Source organism: Lepidochelys kempii, chromosome 1 (genome assembly GCF_965140265.1).
Source record: "Lepidochelys kempii isolate rLepKem1 chromosome 1, rLepKem1.hap2, whole genome shotgun sequence".
In the NCBI taxonomy this organism is placed as follows: Eukaryota; Metazoa; Chordata; order Testudines; family Cheloniidae; genus Lepidochelys; species Lepidochelys kempii.
The window spans coordinates 274767141-274788548 of NC_133256.1; the positions used below are offsets into that span (position 1 = coordinate 274767141).

Genomic DNA, 21408 nt, shown 5'->3' on the forward strand with positions numbered 1-21408 from the left:
TGTTTTCTTTGGTAATTCTTTGTAAGTATTACAAATGAAATTCTTTTCTGTTTCAAAAAAAAAACAAAAAACCCTTCCCTGTTACCTTACCCAGGGAAAAGGGACCTGCTTAGCCTGGGGCTAATGTATCTGCTTTCTTTTTCTCTCCTGTAGCCATCTGACCCAACCCTGTCACAGTTGATAAAAGTCAGATGACAATAATACAAATATGTGCCAGTCTCTTTTGCATTAAAATAAACTATTCTGCAGTTCTGGGCCATTTTATCAGTGTGAATCACATTTTGATAGAGACATGGTCTTATGCACCACTTCCTATCCCAGTCACAGAACATCCTTGTTTCAATAAAGCAATTTCTTATATGGAAAAATAATGTTAGGAAACTATGTATTTTCAGCTGTTACTTAATGCCGTTTAGCAGCTGAAAACAAAGATTCAGCACCACAAGAAGGATTTCCAAAAGCACTCAACATTGGCCTCATTGTTTTCCCTTTGAAGAAGTCAATGGGAAAACCAATTAGGCCAACGCTGGCAGTTTTGAAAATTCCACCTCACGTGTCCAGTCAGCTCTCACGTAAATCACTGCTTAAGAATTACTTACAGTATTTAGTTACCTGTTGGAGGGCTTTCCAGGGGCCACACTGAATAATCATTTCTATACTTAATGGAGGCATCTTACTAGCTGAGGTTTTTCTTGGTCTGCTTCTTTTAATGACTTTCTTTCTTTGGTTTTCCCTATAAATTTTAGACCAGGGTTTACACGTTGTCATCCACATTAGCCTCTTCTTTTCAACATCATCAAGCAGTGTTAGTGGCCTCTCAAAATACTTAATTACACTCTCACTTTTGTCCCAATCCTCAGCAACTCCCTCTTGAATTTCCTTCATCACAACCTCTGCTGTTTTAATTGTTTCAAGCTTACACGATTGCATTTTGTGTTCACTGTTCCTGTTCTCTGGCTGGGCCTCCAAATTCCACTGACTGTTGTGCATACTGTTTTCCTTATTTGAGATTGCATCATTAGATACAAGAACAATGGCTTCTCTATCCAGCATATTTGTATTTGTATTTTTATCAAGATCTATAGTTTGTAGGGAACTTTTTCCTATATGTGTCATCACATACCCATCTTCATTTTCATTACTTTTTTCACGAGACTCTTCTTTCTTCTCAGAGTTTGGTGGTGTCTGTTTTCTGTCTTTTGGATTCTCCAAATTATTTGCCTCTTGTATCTTTCCAACATGTTTTTTTTCTGGTTTCTCTTCCTCTTCTTTTATTTCCAGTATCTGTTTCTTCTGCTCCTTTTCCTGTTCTCTTAGGTCTTTTAGATTTTCTCTCTCTTTTTCTTTCTTTGTATTTTGTGTGTCTTTGTCTCTATTTTCTGTATTTATTGCTATTTTCTCTTTTTGTTTTGCTCCTTGTTGCCCTCTAGGTCCTTCTAGTTGCAGGCTTTTTTCTCGTTCAAGCCTCAGACTTACTTTCTTCTTTTCATATTCCTCACGTCTCCTCATCTGTTCCATATGAGCTTGTCTTTCTATTTCTTCTTGTCTCTTTCTCACCTCTTCTTTTTGCTTCCTTTCTTGCAGCCGTCTCCTCATTTTTTCTTCTTTTTCTCTCTTTTCTCTCTCCATTGTTTGTTGCAGTTCCTTCTTCCTTTTAATTTCTGCTTTCCATTCTTTTAAGATAGGAGCATATTTTCTGTACACGATAAATGCTCTAAATCTAGCTTGGATTTTCACAGCTGCTGTATTCCACTGCTCTGCCAAGTGTTGTCTTTCTTTTGCTTTCTGCTCTTCAAAGGCCCTTTTTTCCTCTTCTATTTGCAACTGTAGTCTTTTGATCAATTCCTGTGCCAAAACGACAATGAAAATACATTTTATTCAGCATCTGAATTATTGAACTCTTCCTTAAGATGTAATTGTAATATGTGAAACAAGACAGACATATATTTATTCTTAAAAGGTATTTTACTTTCTGCTAATATGGTTTCTTCTACATTTCTCCAGGCAAGTCTGGACACAGGATTGTCTTCTTATCAGTACATGGAGACAAACTCCAGTTTGTAAAGTTGGCCAAAAGTTTTGTTTAGCTGGAGAACTTGAGAGCTATTTGCAGATGCTCAAACGAGAAGAGAAATGGACTGCTCAGCCAGAGTTAACCCTCTTAAAAGAAGGGCTGCTTTCACAAATTTCAAAAACTTTTTTCTTTTTTAAAACCACACACAGGTAAACTTTCTTAACACACATGGTATAAATCATTAAATTTGATTTAAAACACTATGTGTTTTCCTTCATAACAATGAAAGTATCTTTCAAGCATAGTACAATAACATTCAAATCCTTTTTGACAAAAGCTCATGTGTACAAATTACCTCATGTTGCCTAAACTTCTCTCTCCAAACTTCCTTTTCTTTCAGTAACTCATCTTCCATCATAGCTTGTTGCTGCTGTATAACAAGTAACCTTATATCAATTATTTTAATATATTTCATTACGTAACTCACTAAAATCACAGCTGACTATAAAAGTAGCATTCTCCAAAGATCCACTTATTTTGTGCTGATACCTGAAATATAATAAGCAGTCAGGTTGGTTGAATCAAAACAAAACAAACAAACAAAAAACAGTAGCTAAAAACTCAGATTCAATGTCACCCATTTGGTCATACCTTGAAAGACAAAACCAGGTCAGCAACTTGGTACTTTACTTTACTTTGGAGATTTTGAAGAACAAGATGGCAGTTATTTACCAATCTATTGTTGAGAATTAAAAAAAAGTGTCTATCCTTATGGGACATGAAGAGACCCTTCAAAATGCATACAGGCTAACTGATGCAATTATGTCTAAGTCTGAAACAAATGCACTGACAGAAGTGTGAACTACCCCCATTAGAATAGTGTATAATTCTGAAGTTCATAAGCTCTTTGAAGAAGGAACAATGTCTCCTATGGCTACATGAAAATTTTAGACCAAAACAGTTTTGACAGAAAACTGGGGTTTCGATGAAATGAAGTTTTTCACAAAAAAATTCACAGTAAACAGAAATTTTTCATCAAAAAAGCAGATTCCTCAACACCAAAATATTTCAGCCTGAATATTTAGGCTGAAAACCAAAAAAATTGAAATCAGATACCTGAATCAGGTGTTTCATAGGAGCTGTAATTCATTTTTCTTATGCCCTCATTCTTCTCTATGGCCTGAGATCCCCAGCCAGACTACATCTTCCATGATGCAACCACTTCACTTCACTATGAGGGAACTCTGGTGCATTGGGCAGGCATAATATGACCAAGGAGAACAACATAAAAAGAAAAGAACTGGAGCACAAGAAACAGAACTACAAATCCCAGGAGGCACCATAGCAGTGTTTGACTTTCAGCCAAAATATTTTGTTTTGGATTTGTCACCAAAAAGTTGGAAAATTTTCCATGAAAAAGTCCTTTTTATGAGTTGCTCTAGTATCTATCTTGTTTCTGTACAGCATCTAGCACACTGGGGTTCCATTCTTGTCCAGGGATTTTGGCTGATACCATACTATAAATACTTACTAATAATGATAAAGCCTAACTATGACAATTTAAATGTCAGCTTTGTTAAGTAGTTCACAGCTGATCAAAACAGGGACGAGAGACAATCAATACAAAGATCTACATGATCTATTCTCAGCAGTATTTCTCTTTGGAACCAGAAGTGTGGGGATGTGCAGAGATTTGAGAGGGTACTTTTTTCCCCTCTCTTCAGCATTGATCTGTATGTTCAAGTAGTCCAGATAAATAAAGGGGTATGTTGTACATGTCTTTGTTAAAATGTTACCTTATGAAGCACCTCTAACTTCATCCTTTCAGCCTCAAATTCCTCCAGATATAGTTGCCTTCTTTTCTTTTCCTCTTCATTTTGTTTTTCCTCTATTTCCCTCTCAGCTTTCAGCTTTTTCCTTTTCTGGTCTTCAAGTTCTTTTTGTCGCTCCTCCCAAAGCTCAAATTCTTGCCTGCACCTTTCCTCTACTTCATGGTAAGTAAAGCTAATGGTCATGTCACAATTATCTACAAGAATTTAAGCAAACACACTTTTTAACTAAAAGTCTCAGCTCACAGTAATTACTTATCTGAAATCATGAAATAATTTAATGGATTGAAAAGAAAACAATATGAGTAAGATTTTGTGTTTGTACAGACTACAACTTGAAGCCCTAGAGCAGGAGTTGCTGCTCCCGGGGCTGAAAAAGCGCTACGAGCAGAACGTGGCAGTCCATGGAGCTGATCTATTATGGGCTGCCTACAAGAGCTGGCACTGCACAAAATGCCCACAGTTCTATAGGCCTACCCACTCCAGCCTAAGGATCTGCCACAAACATACATGCCCACTATGCCAGGATTTGTAAGGAGGTCTTAGAGCAGTCTTACCCATGGAGGCACCAGGGCAATTTTCCCTTAGCCACATAGGGGCTTTTAAGGCCTCTGTATTCTACCACAGTAGAATACAGAGGCCATTTTGGAGGGTGACATTTAAAGTGAATAGTCTATAAAACAAATGATCAGTGGCCACAATAGAACTTCCATTTGTGTTCATACTATGTTTTGCATGGAGAAACAAGAGAACTGACACATACAAAGTTTATTTGCACTCAATCTGGGCATTTAAATTGGATTTACTTACGCAAAAAAACTGCATGTTCAGGTTGTGTGTATTCACACCAAAGCCACATTCTGCAAATGCAGCCCTTAATGTAACCCCCCCCCCCCCGAAATTAACAAATATTAAGATTGGCTAAGCATACTTAAAAGGTCCCAAAATCAGAAACTAGGCCAAATGTACAAATCAGCAAATGAAATTAGCTAACAAACTATATTACTTAAGTCATTTGTGTATAATGCCATTTAAAATAAACTCATTATCAAGACTTTAGAAAGGAACAAGAATAAGAAGTTAAGATCCCAATCCTACAACTGGATAAATGCAGCTATCTGCCTAAGTAGCTCCACTTCCAGAATCAGGTTTTAAATCCCATTGTAACAGAGGATCCATCTTTCTGAGTTGCCAGGGGGTGCTTGACCGTTGCTCCATCCCAGGCCCCACCCCCACTCCACCCCTTTCCCCAAACCTGCACCCCGCTCTGCCTCTTCCTGCCCCTGCCCTGCCTCTTCTCGACATGTTCCGCCCCCTCCCCAGAGCGTGTCCCACCCTCGCTCCTCCCCCAAGAGCCTCCCGCACACTGGCAAACAGCTGATCCACTGCAGGTGGGAGGCGCTGGGGGCGGAAAGGGAGAAGCTGATCGGGGGGGTGGAGGGGGGAAGAGGTGGGCCTGCCAGTGCGTGCTAAGTACGCACTATTTTTTTTTTCAAGCCCGGAGCACCCACAGAGTTGGCACCTATGCATTGTAATATATATTGTACTGGACTGCCTTAACTATTCTCATCAAAAGGACAGAGCAGAAGAAATATTTTATTCAGCGATATTAGTATGCACTAATTAGCAGCACAAATAAATTAATATTGTTTGTTTACCTGTGACAGAGTGCTCATCAGCAACCACACTGCAAGTTGTATCTTCATTGATGGGTTGACTATTACTGTCCGAAGTTGCACTGGTCTGCAATTCTTCATTTTCTATTTCAGACAGTATCTGTATAAAACCAAAACACATTCTCATGATGAAATGAAATGGGATGAAGCTATAACAATCCAGAACGTTTCAGATAAAGACTTTGGGTCAGGGACTTCATCTTCATTGTCCAGAGTTTAACAATCTAGGGGCTCTGATCCCTAACTGCAGCCTTTAGGCAACAGTATCACACAATTATATTTAAAATTAGAATGTTATTTTCTAGAGTAAGGAATATTTGGAGCAGTTCCCAAATGATTGTAGTGCTTTCTTATATTTTGTATATTGAAAGGGAAATGGTCAAAATATATTTTTTGTAAGAAATTGCACAAGTAAATGCAAGTACCATATGTATAAATTAATTCTACTATGACATTAAATACATGGCATTGATCACACAGGGAAACTGAAAAAAACATTATTTGAAAACAACACTGCATGGATCACATCTTCTAATTTTTCTTCCCTTGTTCTTCACTGCCAAGAATTGATCTACTCCCGCTACGTATTGACCATCTGCACAGTGTAGGTATAGTTCTACATTTGTGATATAACCACCATCACAGTAAATAATTGTGCTGTCACAAACAGGACGGTCACAAGAAAATGCTCTCTTAATGTAATTAAATTTCATATTTTATACAGTGCTCACTGGTAAAAACAGGGAAACAAGTAAAAGGTGGTACATAAACAGAACTGAACTGTTTTTAAAATATAGGTTCAGGTTTTCTAAGGTACCTATGAGAGTTTGGCAACTGAATACCACTGAAATTCAATGGAAATTATGTGCCTAACTCCATGAGTCGGACTTGAAAATTCCAGTCATAATTCTTTTAACATTTTCCCTGAAACAGCAAAACCTCGTCAATAAATGAATTATGTTAGTGATCTCATAATCCTAATAATGAGAAGAAACAGACAATGGTAAAATAACAGATAAATTTAAAAATGAACACTATAAAAATGTTATATGATAAAAATGACATTTTGCCTCTGGATTAAATATGAATAATTGATAGACCAAGTCTATTATAGTCATTTAATGTTCATCCCCACCACTTAAGACATTTATACCAAATGTTATAACTTCATGATCTGTGGACTAAGTATATCACAGCCAAGGACCCCAACCTGCAAAACCACATGCAAATGCTTCCCCTTATACACCACGTGCACCACTAGTCCCATGGGGACTACTTAGAGTGTGTAAATTTAAGCATGTGCATTGGTCATTGTGAGATTGGGTCCAAAAAAGAAACTGATTATCTGAATCTATTATAAAGATGGTTTAAACATAGAATACCCTCTTCTTCAATGCATCTGGATCTTCATTGTATTCAGAAGCCAACTCTGCCAAGTACTCTGAAGCTGGGCTAGAAATTACTCGATAGATATCACCTGAGGAGGGAAGGGGGAGAAAAAGTCTTAATCTAAGTAGTATAATTCTGGTGAATGCTAGTTCCCTATTATCTGTCCATAAAATCCAAAATCAGAAACACAATGCGTTTGTGCTTTAAAAGCGTACACCACAGGTACTATTTTAAGAAAAACACCAAATCCACTCAGACAAGAAGAGGTCCAGTTAATATTAATTAAATCTAATTAATCTACGCTAATTAAAGCACTGGATATATAGAAATAAAATATTAGAGTAAAAAAAAAAAAAAAAGAAAGAAAATCTATGGCAACAGCATCTATGCAAAGAAAACTACTCCACAAGACAAGACATATTTAAACATTCTCCAGTAGTAGGAAGTAATAAGTGTGCAGTGGTTACTTTTTTAGAATAAGAACTGTGACAAATTGAAGCTTCCCTAAAGGACAAGGTAAATAAGTAAGCATATACATAAATTATATTTAGAATATACATAATTCTTATTACTGAGAAAAATGGAAGAAACTTCCCCTGAGGATGAATAGGGAACACTTAACTTTATTCAGAAGAGGTCTCAACTAAATGATGTGAAACCTGGAAACTCTGACTAAACTGGGATTTGGAGTCTCAACAAAGTAGGGTAACTTAGTAACAAAGAGATCAGTCTTTGAGGTGTTCAATTACCTCAGCTCCCACTAATTTCAGTGGGAGGCAGGAGTGTTGAGCACCTCACAAGATTGACCCTAACCAGAGCATGGTCTAGAGAGGGTGAGTACTACTATTTCAGAGAACAATCCTGTGAGAAGACCTGCCAGCAGTGGCCCCAGGTGCAAAGATCCACCCTAGCAAATGCTATTTCTGAATTAAGTCTTTAGAGATTACAAACGTTAAACATGTGTGGTGGGTGGGGATGCGGGGGGGAAGAAAAAAGAAAAAACTCATGATTGACCTGAATAGTCTGGAACAGTGTTTCTCAACCTTTTTGATACCAGGGACTGGCTTGCTGCCTTTGAAAACTGTGTCAGGGAGATCTTAGGGGCTGGCACCAGTCTATGCACCGGTCGTTGAGAAATACTGATTCCGTGTGGTCCACAGAATTGGGGCTTCAAAACACAAGAAGGGAAGGCACATTATGCATCACTCTTCAGCATCCCACAACAATGAAGTTAGAAGTGACTGTGGTGACATTCTGGAGCCTGGATGGTTTCCCAGTAGCAGGGTAGGAATCAATTATGCAGGATATGAGGAAGGAATTAAGGATGGGATTAAGACAAACTTCAACTTGTCTTTTATACAGCACATGTGTAAAATGCCTTGGACTTCCATCTCTGCAGACCATCTAACATTATGCAGAAATTTTAGAATATCCTTGTCTGAATCAATGAGTCAGAAAAGAATGCAGATTTTAAGAACTCTTACAACAACAGAAACTTTTCATGCTATTGTGAAGGCTAGAAAAACAACACCACCTCAAGCCATTGGCATTGCAGTCTATAAACTATTAACCAAGATTTCCGTATCACTGAACACAGTCATATTTACTAGCCAATCCTTTGCAAACTGTTTTGTAGTAATAAAAGTGATGCATACCATACTATACAGGACCTCATATTTTCCAGACTACATGCTACATTACTTAACGATAATCAGAGAACATCTGAAAGAGTATAGGAGCTGCAATACTAGGTGATGAGTTAAAGTTGGTGCAATAGGTTTCATAGTTTTGTTGCATTTGACGATTTATGTTATATTATGGATGGTTGTTAGTTTGGTCTGCACTGTCAATATGAGGGCTTGAGGGGGCACATCACACATACATTTATTATAGTCATAGCTTACTTGTGGTTTTTTCATCTTCCAAGTCTTGCAGTATAAAATTTTCAGCATTTTGACTTCTGTTCTTCACAAAGTTTAGACAGTACAGAACTGATTCTGGTAATTCATCTGAAGTCTAGAAGTAAACATTATTTTAAATTAAATTCTGTATGTTCATCTCTCTGTGAAGACCACAGGCAAACCCTTAACATTCTTAATTAAAGTCCATGGGTCTGTCTACATAGCTATTTTAAAAGCACTAGCCAAGACTATCTACCCAGGTTGAGAGACTCATTCCTGGTTCACTCCAAAATGCTGTGTAGACATACCGTATGCATCCCTCACTAAAACATTAGTTTTTTAGTGAGGGACACACACTCCCTCCCACAAATCATGTATTTTTTCAGTCAGGCCTTGTTTCATTATTGTGTCACTCATTATTTGACAGTCATTTAGATTTCACAGCAATCTAATTACTACTGCCCTCTAGAAGCATCTTTCTAATTGATATTGTTTTCTTTGTTATTGGTTTGATCCAAGTTGAACAAAAGGACAAATAATTCAATACCCACGTCCTCAGCAAATACCCTAATCACCAGATTACAGAGTCAGTCTCTCTCAATCTCTTCTGATGGAACTGTTCTACTTATGATAAATTTAATATTCAGAGCGCCAGCTAGAGAATGAGGCTGTAGCCTGGTGGTTAGGGTACTTTCCTGAAATGTAGGAGACCAGGAGATTCAAGTCCCCAACCCTGAGTTGGGAACCCCTGGTTCCCTACAGTCTATGCAAGTATCTTAACCATCAGGCTTTCAGCTGTCCTAGGGTGGGTGGGTCTCTCCCTCTTTCAAGCGCTGGACCTGAAAAACCTCCCAATGAAAATTTCATCAACACCAATCCATTTCCACAAAACATTTCAGTTTTGACAAATCAACATTTTTGGTGGGGCAAAATTCTCATTTATGTTTTTTTCAGGCAGCTCTACTATTTAATAATTTATCATTTCAGTGGATGGAAGCAAAGTGCACTAGGTTGGGAACAGGATGCTTCTGCAGGGATGGAAATGAAAAGAACAGAGGAGGGGGGGAAACAAGGCAGAGATCACAGTGGCCTGAAAGGGAACAGATTTTCTTCAGAATGATGAGCATTACAAGAAGGCACTGAACAAGTAATAAATAACTAAATATTTAGTTACTACATAAAGGCAACATAGTCTCCTTGATCTCTGTAAAAACTTCTTACTGACATTAGAGAGCATTCCATTGTGCATCTAGGGAATGTATAGTCCTGAATTTATACCCCAACCCAGGGACATTAATTAACCATAGAATTTAGCTTTCTCAGATGAGCCTGCAAATGACATCTTTGCTCCCACTGTACTCCATTTCACTTCTTTTCACTGGTACTCTACTCTATCCACGACTACATAAGTCACAGGCAGAAAGGCACAGAGGAGCAACCGGAAGCAGAGGAGTGAACTCAGTTCTGTGGAATATCATCAGCAGATTGCTCACCTGGCAAGAGAGACCTCACCCTCATTGTTCAGAATTTTTATTTGTTTTTCCTCATTAAGGGTCCCGATCCTGTGAAGAACCCAGTGCCTTCTGAGAGCTGCTGAGTGTCAATGTCTTTTTATATCAACAGGAGATTAAGGTAATCATCATAATTCAGGAAGCACTTAGTACTCAGAGGCCCTGAACATTGAGAGGTCCTGACATTCATTATTCTAGTGGGAGTTGTAGGTGCTTAATGACTGTCAGGATCAGGCCTTATGTTTTTAAATAGATCCCCACTGGCCAATGCTCTAGGAACTTTCTGCCAATAGGCAGCGGCAGTTTACAAAGACAAAAGGTTCTGATGATGGAAATAACACAATGGGTCCTTGAGATTACAGTCATAGTCCAAAGACTTTGAAGCAAGGATGCATTCCTACAGAAAAGTGGTAGCAGAGAATAAGTGATGGTGGGAGCAGGAAGCCAAAAGAGGTGCCAAAGGAGAGCAATAAAAATGTTTGTTACCAAAAACACATTTATTTCCATGATCATATATTGGTCAATAAGGAGTAAATGAAGTGATTTAGATTTAAAAAAAACAAACAAGTGAAAACAGAGCATTAGAATGCAAAGTGTCAGACAACCTTAACAGGCATCACTACATGCTCTGCTCCTATGAGGACTGACCCAAAACTCAAACCTAACAAAGTAAGGTTGAAAAAGGTTTGGGTCAATCTCACTTGGGCTTTGTTTCCACATTCCTATACACTACCGACATCATAATTCAGATATAAAGAAGTGCTGCACCAACCTCCATAATTTTTACCTTAAGAAATTTCCTGAAATTCAGTTTAAACCTTTATTTTCTCAGTTTCATCCCATGATTCCCAGTTATAATCTACTGGATCTACCTTTAGCAACTTCTCTGTCTTCATATTTTTTACCCTCCAAATAACTTTTTCCAACGACTATATGTACTTAAATTACTAAGGTCCTGACCCTCTGTGTAGGTGGACCCCCGAGCCCATGGAGAACTGACTTTAGGATTGAGGGCCTACAAGAAGACAGTATGCAGTTCTGTTAATCTTTACACATATATTAATCTATTTTGTCCCTTACTTCTCCCCCTCCCCTCTTAGCTCTTTTCTGAATTCCATCCAGCTGATTGACATAATTCTGGTATGTAGGTGCCTAGAATAGCATGCAGTATTCTTGGTGTTCTTGAGGAACTTTCTGATTTTGATGAGGTTGGAAGTACTCCAAGAACATGAATAGTAGGACTTGGTGGTCTAGAGTAGACCAGACTGTTTAGTCTGGAGAAGAGAAGACTGATCGGGGACATAATAACAATTTTCAAGTACATAAAAGGTTGTTACAAGGAGAAGGGAGAAAAAGTGTTCTTCTAAACCTCTGAGATAGGACAAGAACCAATGGGCTTAAATTGCAGAAGGATGGTTTAGATTGGACAGTAGGAAAAACTTCCTGTCAGGGTGGTTAAGCAGTTGAATAAATTGCCTAGGGAGGTTGTGGAATCTCCATCATTGGGGATTTTTAAGAGCAGGTTGGACAAACACCTGTCGGTGATGGTCTAGACAGTGCTTCTCAAGCTATCTGATGTGGGGGACCGGCAATTTTTTTTCCCAATGTGTGCGCAGACTGGCAGCCAATGGCTCACGGACCAGCACCGGTCCGCGGACCACCACTTTGAGTAGCACTGGTCTAGATAATACTTAGTCCTGTCTGGAGTGCAGGGGACTGGACTAGATGACCTCTAATGGTCCCTTACAGTTCTATGATTCTATGAATACTACATATAATTATAGGCATATACCAGAATTATGTCTGTCAATGGAATGCAGCGTTGTTGTAGCTGAGTTGGTCCCAGGATATTGGATCATTTGCTGTTGATGGAAGGTACAAGCTTTTAGCTTCTTCCTCGGGTATGGGGAAGGTAACCAGGTATGGGGAAGGGAATGTCTGCAACACCGTGGTTACCTTCCTCATACCAAAGAAGAGCTCTATGACGCTAAAAGCTTGTACCTTCCACCAACAGAAGTTGGCCCACAATAAAAAGTATTACCTCATCTACCTTGTCTCAATCAACTGGACAGAATTCAGAAGACAGCTTAAAAAAAGCAGGGAGAGGGGGGAAACTAAAGGGATTAATTTATATGGAAAGAATCAAAACTCGGGAAGTATTGTACAAGACGGCTTCTTCTTGCAAAATTTGCAAGCCAAATTTTTAAGACCAAAGATTAATTTGGTTAACCATCACAACTTTTATCTATCTTATCACCTTTTAAAGTTCACCCATCTTTAACATCGAAAGGTTCTGTCAAAAATTACAATCCACTGGAATCTGATCTTGTGACTTCAGCAGAATGCCCGACCTACCAATTTGAGTTTTCTGAAAGTCAGGTTGCAACTCATTCTATATCCCATAAATAGCTTTCTTTTAATACATACCCTTTTAAATACACAGTTCACAATAGGTATTTCTTTAATATCAGTTTATTTCAGGGGCTTATCTGTCACTTCAAATTTACATTTTCATGGAGCTCAATTAATAGGAGGATACATTTGAAGGAGGTTTTCCTCCAGGGAATAAATATTAGGAAATAGCATATTAGTCATCTAGACTCTCTCATATCTCACAAAAATCAATTCTTTCTTTTTTTTTTTAAATAAAAATCAGATTTTTTTTTATTTAAATTGGATTTTTTTTTATAAAAATGCTTTTTTTCCCCTCAAAAAGCAATCTAAAGATAGTTTTAATTAAGACACATTATAGCTCAAAGATATCTCATCATGGAATAGAGATTATAAATTCTAATTCTATAGTATGAGATAATATATTAATGTAATGTTTAAGAAAAGTTTTGTAAATGAGTTCCAATTTTATGGGGTTCCAGGGGCTTCTGTATAGATTATTTAGGTTAATCTTTCTATCTATTCAATGAGACTCAGTGCTCAGTCTAGAAGATACCATCAGAGATGCTTAGTTACTTTGGCCTGATCTACACGAGGGTGGGGAAATCGAAGATATGCAACTTCAGCTACGAGAATAGCGTAGCTGAAGTCGACGTATCTTAGATCAACTTAGAATCACTTACTTCGCGTCCTCGCAGCGCGGGATCAACGGCCGCCGCTCCCCAGTCAACTCTGCTTCCACCTCTCTCCGTGGTGGAGTTCTGGAGTTGACGGCAGAGCGATCGGGGATCGATTTAATCACATCTAATGTCTATCGATCCCTGATAGATCGATCACTACCCGCCGATCCAGTGGGTAGTGTAGACGTGGCCTTTTGTAGTTCTCAAACTGGATTTGTGTCTCCAGAGATAACATGCTTGTTAACAGCAAAAATGTTTTTTAAATAAATAGATAAATAATATAGAGAGGTGAAAAATAACAGACCTCAACCCTACTGTCCCTTTGCAAATTTGTGTACACAGAGCCAATCCCTTACCTCTTTCTAAGAGACTGCAAAGTTTCAAAAAGTTCCAATGAATAGAAGATTGTTGGGGGCAGAAAAGATCTGGACAAGGAGAAGTCTGGAGATAAATGTGAGGAGGGAGAGACAGGCAATAGAAACAAAAGTGAAACTGTTTGAGCAGCATATTCCAGAAGTCTTGAGGTCTTTCTGAGTGTAACCTTCATAGATTTGAGATCTACCATACCATTCTCTCACTAGGAGGAAAAACCTATAATGGCAGCAGGCCATAAAAGAGTTCCAGTTTGGAAATATTTTAATGAAGTTCCTCTACCTGTGGGTAAGACAGGCATGCGTGAAAAATGCAAACAGTACAACAAAGAAATGCAAGGCCTGGTTGTCCGAATGAAACAACATCACGAGAAGTGTTCCTTCTCAGGAGGAAGCTGCATTGAAGATGATGAAAGGAACATGTCTGAACATGCAGGATCTTCAGGTCGGTAAAATTTTTTATTTCATACTTCTTTCTTAAGGACTGCCTGTCTTCACTCTGGACTATTCTTGAATTCTCATGTTTGAGCAAAAAATATAGTTGTTACTCTATGGTACTATCATTTTAGACGCAGTTTGATAAAAAAAATAAATAGCTGAAATAGGCAGATCTTCCTTTTATAATTTCACCTTTAAAGTAGTATTGAGTGTCAGTGAATGCAATGAGTAAATGAGCAGTATGGTAATAATAATTAAATAACTACTGTACATTGACTTATTTTGTTTAGGAGAATCCATCCTCAATTCCAGGATTCTGAAGACTATCCACCTTCAAGATCACCATCATTTTCCCATAGTTTCAGAGTTATCTGCCAATGATAGTGTTTTAGTCACATCATGCATGTCACATAGCCACAGTATGCAAAAAGAAAAAAAAAATTCTCCTTCGTCCATAAACAACCATAGATAAATTTGTGATAAGAATCAGCAGATTACAAAAAGAAGTAATTGATGAAAAAATTCCCCGGTTTGTTTATGCAACAAACTCTCCTTTCTGTATGATTGAGAACCCACACTTCATTAACATGGTTCAGTCATTAAGACCAGGATACAGTCCACCCGATGGAGCAGATGTCGCAGGCAAATTGCTGGATAAGTGTATGAAAGAGAAATTGAGCAGTGTGCAAAAGGTCTAGAGGGTGAAATTGTTCACCTGAGTCTTGATGGGCGGATGTCCTCAATGATCCTGTTGTGTGTGCTTGTGTGACAACAGAAGAAGCGGATGTCTTCCTTACAGAAACAATTGATACCTCAGGAAATGCACACACAGCAGAATACTTACAAGAAGTAGCAGTAAAAGCTATAACAAACTGTGAAAAACAATTCAAATGTCTAGTACGCAGCTTGGTCACAGACAGTGCTGCAAATGTATCCAAGATGAGAAGAAATTTAGAACACAGTCCCCAAGCTAATAACATATGGTTTCAGTGCTCATTGGATGCACCTCCTAGACAAAGACTTCAGTGTTCCAGAAATAAAGCCTAATGTTGAAATTGCAAAATACTTCCGTAATAACCACTTTGCAGTAGCTGCTCTGAAAAAAGTGGGAGGAACCAAGCTAACTCTCCCACAAGACTTGCGATGGAACTCAGTAGTGGACTGTTTTGAGCACTATATCAAGAACTGGCCTAATCTGATGACAGTTTGTGAACAAAATCATAAAAAAATAGATGGCACTGTCACAGCCAAAGTTCTCAACCTTGGGCTTAAGAGAAATGTTGAACACATACTGAGTACCCTAAAGCCTATTTCTGTCGCCTTGAACAAAATGCAGGGAAACAGCTGTTTTATTGCTGATGCAGTTGAAATCTGGAAGGAACTGAGTGAGATCTTAATAAGAGAAATATGCAATGACAGAGTTAAATCACAAGCATTAAAAAAACGAACAGGACAAGCACTATCTCCAGCTCATTTTCTTGAAAATATTCTCAATACTCAGTACCAAGTCAAACCTTAACTGCTGAAGAAGATGAGTTGGCTATGAAATGGACATCCAGCAATCAGCCCTCCATAATGCCAACTATAATAAACTTCAGAGCAAACCATTCAAGAAATATATGTTTGCTGATGATGTTTTAAAGAAAGTCACACCAGTGAACTAATGGAAGTCACTTAAGCACTTGGATTCAGAGACTGTTGAAGAGATCATCTCACTTTTAATAGCAGTAGCTTCTTCTGCTAGTGTAGAAAGAAAAATATCTTCCTTTGGACTAATTCATTCCAAATTGAGAAATCGTTTGGGACCTGAAAAAGCAGGAAAGCTTGTTTTTCTTTTCCATATTATGAACAAACAGGAAAATGAAGGTGAAGAAGACTGAGTTAGCTGCAGAAGCCAATATTTTAAGTTTTTCATGTTGACCTGGCTGACATAGTTGATTTGAAATATTTTTTAAAAAAAAGTTATTTTAACAAAAACAAACCTGATTTTATAAAAACTTGAATGTTTAAATTCAAAAATTCATATGCTTGTTTTGTTAAAATATTATATGTTTGCTGTTGAAGAAAAAAATCCAGAATACATATTGTTGTTGTTTTAGTTAAATAAAACAATTTATATGTCTGTCTGTTGATGTTCTCCTCCTAATACATCATGGCAAGAAAATCCTCCAAATATTAATGATTAACCTGTTGAATTGGAGATAGTTCACCTCCCAATGACTTCATAAATATCTGTTTCAGTTACCTTTGGTAAATGAAATAACCAAACAATCATTCATTTATTTTCTGATATATCTGTAAAACTAATCTGAAAAGTTTTCAAAATAAATCACTTTAAAAATGTATAGTGTGTACCTTCTAAAAATGAAACCTACATCTATCTCTGAGTTGTGAAGAATATGTATTAAGGTTATAAAAACCAACAAGAATGTACTTTTATGTAGAAATCCATGATTAAGTTGAGTCTTCCTGACTAGTGATTTAAATCAAATCCACCCTATAGTACACTTCCAAGTACCTTAGAAAAGCAGGAATGCAAGAGGACTCCACAAAAGACACACATTTGCCATGAAAAGTAAAGGAAGTACTCTCCCTCCTGTTTCCATTAAACACTTACTGTTTCACCATCACTCCAAGCTTCTGCTGATAAATCAGTGTTGAAATCATCCGCTTCAAGGGAAGTAACACTGATTCTGCTCAATTCTATATTTATTTCTTCTTCAAGTTTTACATCATCATCATCTTCCATAGCTTTCCATAATAAAATTGTAACAGCAAAAAAGGAAAAATAAAATGGAATACATTAGTGGATATTGACAGGTTTCAGAGTAGCCGTGTTAGTCTGTATTTGTAAAAAGAAAAGGAGTACTTGTGGCACCTTAGAGACTAACCAATTTATTTGAGCATAAACTTTCATCAATGAAGTGAGCTGTAGCTCACGAAAGCTTATGCTCAAATAAATTGGTTAGTCTCTAAGGTGCCACAAGTACTCTTTTTCTTTTAGTGGATATTGTATTTACTGCTAGATTTGTGGCAGTAGTAGGTATCTCAAAAAGCTCTAAAACAAAACAAAAAAGCATCCATATCCACAGTAAGGCTCCAACTATGACAAGACTTACATGAACACTTAACTTTAGACACATGAGTAGTCCCATTGATTTGTCCCTTTAATTTGTAAATTTAAGGTTTGGCTGTACTGGGACCTAAAACTCTATATTTATCAATCTGTTGAGAGAGAAGGATGCACACAAATAATAAAATATATTACCTTGGGCCCTGTTGCCATGAACATTTACATGTGTGTAACTTTAATTGGCTTCAATGGGAGGAACTACTCAGATGAGCAAAGTTATATGAGTTTAAGGGTATATCTGCACTGGAAAAAAAGGTGTCCTTAACTCAGGTTAGCTAACTTGGATTAAAATAGCAGCAAAAACATGGCAACTCCAGTTAGCAGTTTAAGTTAAAGCCTAAAGGGGAGCCTAGGAATGAACTTGAGCTGCTAACCAAGTTGCCACAGTGGTGGGTAGACCATGCTAATTTATTTATATGGCAGTACACATATCTGTGGTTTCCTATCAACCTTCAAAGGTCCACAAAGAGCATTACCTTCAATCACTGACCGTATTAAACAAAACACAGTAAACATGCATTCCCATTTGGCCTCAATTTAGTCAGCTATGGATTTAGAGCAAGGGTGGGCAAACTTTTTGGCCCGAGGGCCACACTGAGAATAGAAATTGCCTGCGGGCCATGAATGCTCACAAAATTGGGGTTGGGGTGCAGGATGGGGTGAGGGCTCTGGTTGGGGGGGTAGGGGCTTCAGGATGGGGCAGAAATGAGGTGTTCAGGATGCGGGAAAGGGCTCCGGGCTGCGGGCAGGGGAGTGGGCTGTAGGGGGGCGGGGGGAAGGGCTCTGGAGTGGGCTGGGGATGAGAAGAGTTTGGGGTGTAGGAGAGTGCTCCGGGCAGGGACCAAGGGGTTCGCAGGGTGGGTTGGGGTGCTGGAAGGGGCACAGGCTCCAGCTGGGGGTGCGGGCTCTGGGATGGGGCGGGGGATGAGAGGTTTGGGGTGCAGGAGGGTGCGCCAGGTTGGGATTGAGGGGTTTGGCAGGCAGGAGGGAGATCAAGGTTTGGGCGTGGAGGGAGGCTCCGGGCTGCAGTCTCTGGGCAGCACTTAACTCAAGGGGCTCCCAGAAGCAGCAGCAGCATGTCCCTTCTCCTGCTCCTACACGGAGGTGTAGCCAGGTGGCTCTGCACGCTGCCCCGTCCGCAGGCACCTCCCCAGCCGTTCCCATTGGCCGCGGTACTCGTAGGAACCAGAGGGGGGCCATGCCGCTACTTCTGGGAGCTGCATGGAGCACCCCCCAATCCTGCTCCCAGGTTGGAGTGCTGGAGAGGGGCAAGCCACAGACCCCACTCCCCAGTGGAAGCTCAAGGGCCAGATTAAAAGAGCTGGCAGGCCGCAGTTTGCCCACCCCTGATTTAGAGTATGGGCAGTGCATGTGGATCTCTATTTTTTAATAAAGAGAAAAGGAACTTCACAAGATTATCCCAACTACACACTTTACTCTCTAACAGGAATGAAGAAAAACAATACAACACAGGAAAGGGTTTGCTTAATAGTTTGAGATAAGAAAAGCATCCCAGAACAGCCTATTCCTGTGGATTCGGCAGGAGCTGCTGTAACCCACACACCTCCTGCGTGTGGTTCTCTATCCTATGTAGTAGCATTGAGACCACTTAGAGAGATTTTAATGAGTCTGCTACTGCCTTAGCTAACAATCACATGCGGTAGAGGCTCACATATTCAGCTCCAGAGGTCCCAAGTTCAACCTTGCCATTACATTGCCACTTAGGATGAACAAAAAAGCATGCCAACCCTATCCCCTTTCCTATTGGTACTATTAAGCATAAACATAAATAATCAGTATTAATATGCCTTTCATCTGTATACTTTACACTAGTTTACATATGAAGGCTAAGATAGATACTGCCCAAGAAGTGCACAGTGAAATGGCACACCGGATACAATATAGCGTACTTCGGGAGTTGAGGTTTTGGGACAGGAGAGCTGATTTAGGGAAAAAGGTCTTTTTAAGGTGAGGAGGAGCTTGGTGTCCTTGGGCCATTCTGATTCTATTTTTATTTTAAATTTGTGTACGTTTAGAATGTGTCTGATAACTTCAGTGTGTATATATATATATTATATAAAAATACAAAACCAATCCAGAATGGCTAGAGGCCATTTACGTGGCAAGCCAGATGGTACCAGTAGGGTTTTGAAAGTTTGAGCTAGAATAACTCATACATCACTCTTTTCATTCCTTAGGAAGGATACAACAGAAAGTTTAGCAAGATTGCTTAGGGCTTGTCTATACAGGCAAAAAGCCTAGAGTAGCTTGTGTACATTAGCTATTCTTTCTTAATTTTCTGTGTGGAGGCTCTTACTCCGCACTCTTAAGAGTGCGGAGTAAGAGCCTCCACACAGAGAATTAGGCCTGGTGTACATGTATTAGATTAACCTAGCTATGTTGTTCAGTGCTATGAAAAGTTTCACATAGAGTGAAATAGTTAGGCCCTGGTGACCTTCCATCTTGAAGAGATGGGTTAACCACATCACCAGGAAAAACCCTTTATCAACATGGGAAGTGTCTATACTACAGCATTACAGCAGCTGTGCTGCTGTAGTGTAGACATTGCCTTAGTGCAGAGTACTTACTGTGCTTTAAATTCACACCCTGGTTCACTGCACCCTAACTTCCCCCACATAGACAAGCCCTTACATTTCCTCCTGATTTCAGGTTTCACAAAGAAAACAAACCAAACTTTAAAAAGAGCACTTAGGGAGGGTGGAGAGGCTGCATCCTGGGATTTTACACCATTAGGACAATTTTTAAAGCAGACAGCACTTATTTAAATGTGGGACTGCTTCACGCAGATACATTCACGTGCAGCAAAATCCCTCCGCCCTCGACTCCATCAACGCGACTGCAGCGCTAATCGCGATCACGGGTAATATACTATCATCTTGCCAACCCTCATTATGGGCTCAGGAGTCACATGCTATTTGATGTTTTTTTTTCTGGCAGACCCAAGCGGCTGGGTGGGTTCCAGAAGCTCAGCCTTCACTTAAAGACAAAAAGCGTCTCGTGGTTCGCGGAGAAAAGGTTGGAGTGTAAAGAGCCACAAGGCTCAGGACCAAGAAGGCAAATACAAACAGCAGCCAAGTTATTACGTTAAAGATATCCAGGGGTTCAAGGCAGGTGCTGGCAAAACAGCCCCTCCCCCGGAGGGGGTGAGAATCACACGGGAACAGGCAAGGCTCTCAGCCTGCGAGAGAAGAAACTTCCCTTCCAGGCAAGACTGGGCTCCCCCCACCACAGCCGCCTGGGGCCCGCCCGGCTCATTTTCTTTCGAGAGGTCCCGCCCAGGACTACAACTCCCAGAATGCAACAAAAAAACACCCTCGCAGACCCTACAGCTCCCGGGCGACAAAGATCGGCCCGACCAAGCCCCTGTGCATGCTGGGAGTGATAGTTCTCCTCCTCCTCCCCATCCCCGGCGGACCAGCCGCAGCCCCCAGGATCTCGCCGAGCAGTCCCCGTGGATTTCATGGAGCTGGTCGCCTCCCGTGGCCGGTGTCAGGCTCCTACCCGGGCCTCGGCCCTTGGAGACGCCCCGATCCTGCAGCTCCGGGTCACGCAGACCTCTCTACAAACCCTCCAGCTGCGCACGCTGCGGTGTTAAACAGGAAGCGTAACCATGGCACCGGCAGACTGTGGGCCGGGCCAAGCCTGTGCTACGGCACGCCGGAAGGGACGAACCTAGTGAGCAGCGCTCGCTTTGCATTCCAGCCGGGGGAGAGGAGGTGAAGGAAGAGAGAAACGTGGTTGCAGGCTCAGGGGAAACCCTCTATCACCAGCCCCGCTGGGCTCCCGTTAGCAGCTCCCACCCGCCTCCAGCTTGAATATTATTTCAACCCCCCATTATTTTCTTACACTGATTGGCCTGTGGCATGGGAAATAGATTTGCCAACCCCAGGCATTCACAAATCATGAGTAGTCAGCCCCCTTCACCCCCTCCCCAACAAATCATGAGATTAGTTTTGCAATCACAAGATTTTTATGAATAATTAACGTTGGGTTTCTTAGTTTTTGTCTTCTGGTTTGTGAGCTCTTTAGCATCGTGTTTCTAAGCTTTTCTCTG

At 39.9% G+C, this 21408-nt stretch overlaps 1 protein-coding gene across 1 annotated transcript in view; it reads right to left on the reverse strand.

Annotated features, from left to right (window-relative positions):
* Positions 1-20932, reverse strand: part of LRRIQ1 (leucine rich repeats and IQ motif containing 1) — a 179997-nt gene extending 159065 nt beyond the window's left edge. Inside the window, exons 1-8 of the mRNA XM_073327613.1 lie at positions 20856-20932; positions 16818-16951; positions 8813-8924; positions 6902-6996; positions 5502-5619; positions 3811-4040; positions 2370-2444; positions 613-1845 (exon numbers count right to left, since the gene is read on the reverse strand). Of these exons, the coding sequence (XP_073183714.1) occupies positions 613-1845; positions 2370-2444; positions 3811-4040; positions 5502-5619; positions 6902-6996; positions 8813-8924; positions 16818-16949 (1995 nt within the window). The 5' untranslated portion in view covers positions 16950-16951; positions 20856-20932. The remainder of the gene's footprint in view (positions 1-612; positions 1846-2369; positions 2445-3810; positions 4041-5501; positions 5620-6901; positions 6997-8812; positions 8925-16817; positions 16952-20855) is intronic.
* Between the last annotated feature and the right edge of the window lie 476 nt (positions 20933-21408).